Genomic DNA, 1,053 nt, shown 5'->3' on the forward strand with positions numbered 1-1,053 from the left:
GTATTTCTTTAAAACCATTTTTTAACAATATAATTTTCGCTTTCACTAAGCCTAACGCAATGTGTTACAACAAAATCAAATAAATTGTTCTTAGTTAAATAAACCCACTCAAAACAAGTATTATCATAAATTTTGTAGGATTGTACATGTTCATCTAGATAGCACTGTAACATTCTTTTAGTTAAAATAACAAAGTCATTTTGTTCTTTATTAATAATAATAGTGTGCACAAAATAAAAATCTATTCCTTCTTCGTTGAATGTAACGATAACAGCTCTTTTGTTAATAATATTATTGTTGTAACATATCCACTTAGCAACTAATATGTTAAATTCTACTTGAAAAGGTATAATACAATTATTGACAAAAGGTATTTCGCGTACATTTTTTTGGGCAACTGGTCCAAGAGTTAACAAATGGCAGGATGAAATATTATATTGCAACCTGTAGTTTAAAAGCAGTTGGTGTTTTATAGCTATTGTTCTTGAAATATTAACTCGACTATTTGTAGCTTGGGATGTTTTTTTCCCTTCTCTATGTTTACCTTCATATCGGATACAATTAGTTTTCCATAATACACCGACAAGCTTCATTATTCGAGCATAATGAATTAAAAAGTGATGTTTCGGTTTTATCTTGCCTGGAAATTTGCTATTTAATAAAGTTAAATATTCATTAATAATAGTGTCTAATAAATGATACGTTTCACAATGAACTCTTGAACTAGTTGTAATGTCGATTATTTGCTTTAAAAGAATAACAAGCTGCCAACATTCGTCTTCTTGTGGAATAAAAGAGCCGATAATTAAACAGAAATGCCTTACTAATAACAACATTTCGGCAGAACTAATTATGATTGCTTTATTTTTTAAGTTTTGTTCTGTGATTTCCACAGGTTTATTAATATTATCTTTGTGACTGTACCGAAATGATCTTATTCTAGTATTAACATCTATTAAAGCTAAGTATTTCTTATCAATAAAATAATTTAGAAATAACGCCAAATCGTATCTGCATACACCTTCTAAAATGTCATGCATAACATCTACACAT

At 28.2% G+C, this 1,053-nt stretch overlaps 1 protein-coding gene across 1 annotated transcript; it reads right to left on the bottom strand.

The window, feature by feature from the left end:
- Window positions 1-8: 8 nt before the first annotated feature.
- Window positions 9-1,047, bottom strand: LOC112451640. Its single transcript, XM_025011401.1, has one exon. The coding sequence runs from the start codon at window positions 1,038-1,040 to the stop codon at window positions 9-11; it is 1,032 nt and encodes a 343-aa protein (XP_024867169.1). The 5' UTR covers window positions 1,041-1,047.
- Window positions 1,048-1,053: the final 6 nt, after the last annotated feature.

The sequence above is a fragment of the Temnothorax curvispinosus genome, unplaced genomic scaffold (genome assembly GCF_003070985.1).
Source record: "Temnothorax curvispinosus isolate PA1 unplaced genomic scaffold, ASM307098v1 QBEX01002437.1, whole genome shotgun sequence".
Lineage (NCBI taxonomy): Eukaryota > Metazoa > Arthropoda > Insecta > Hymenoptera > Formicidae > Temnothorax > Temnothorax curvispinosus.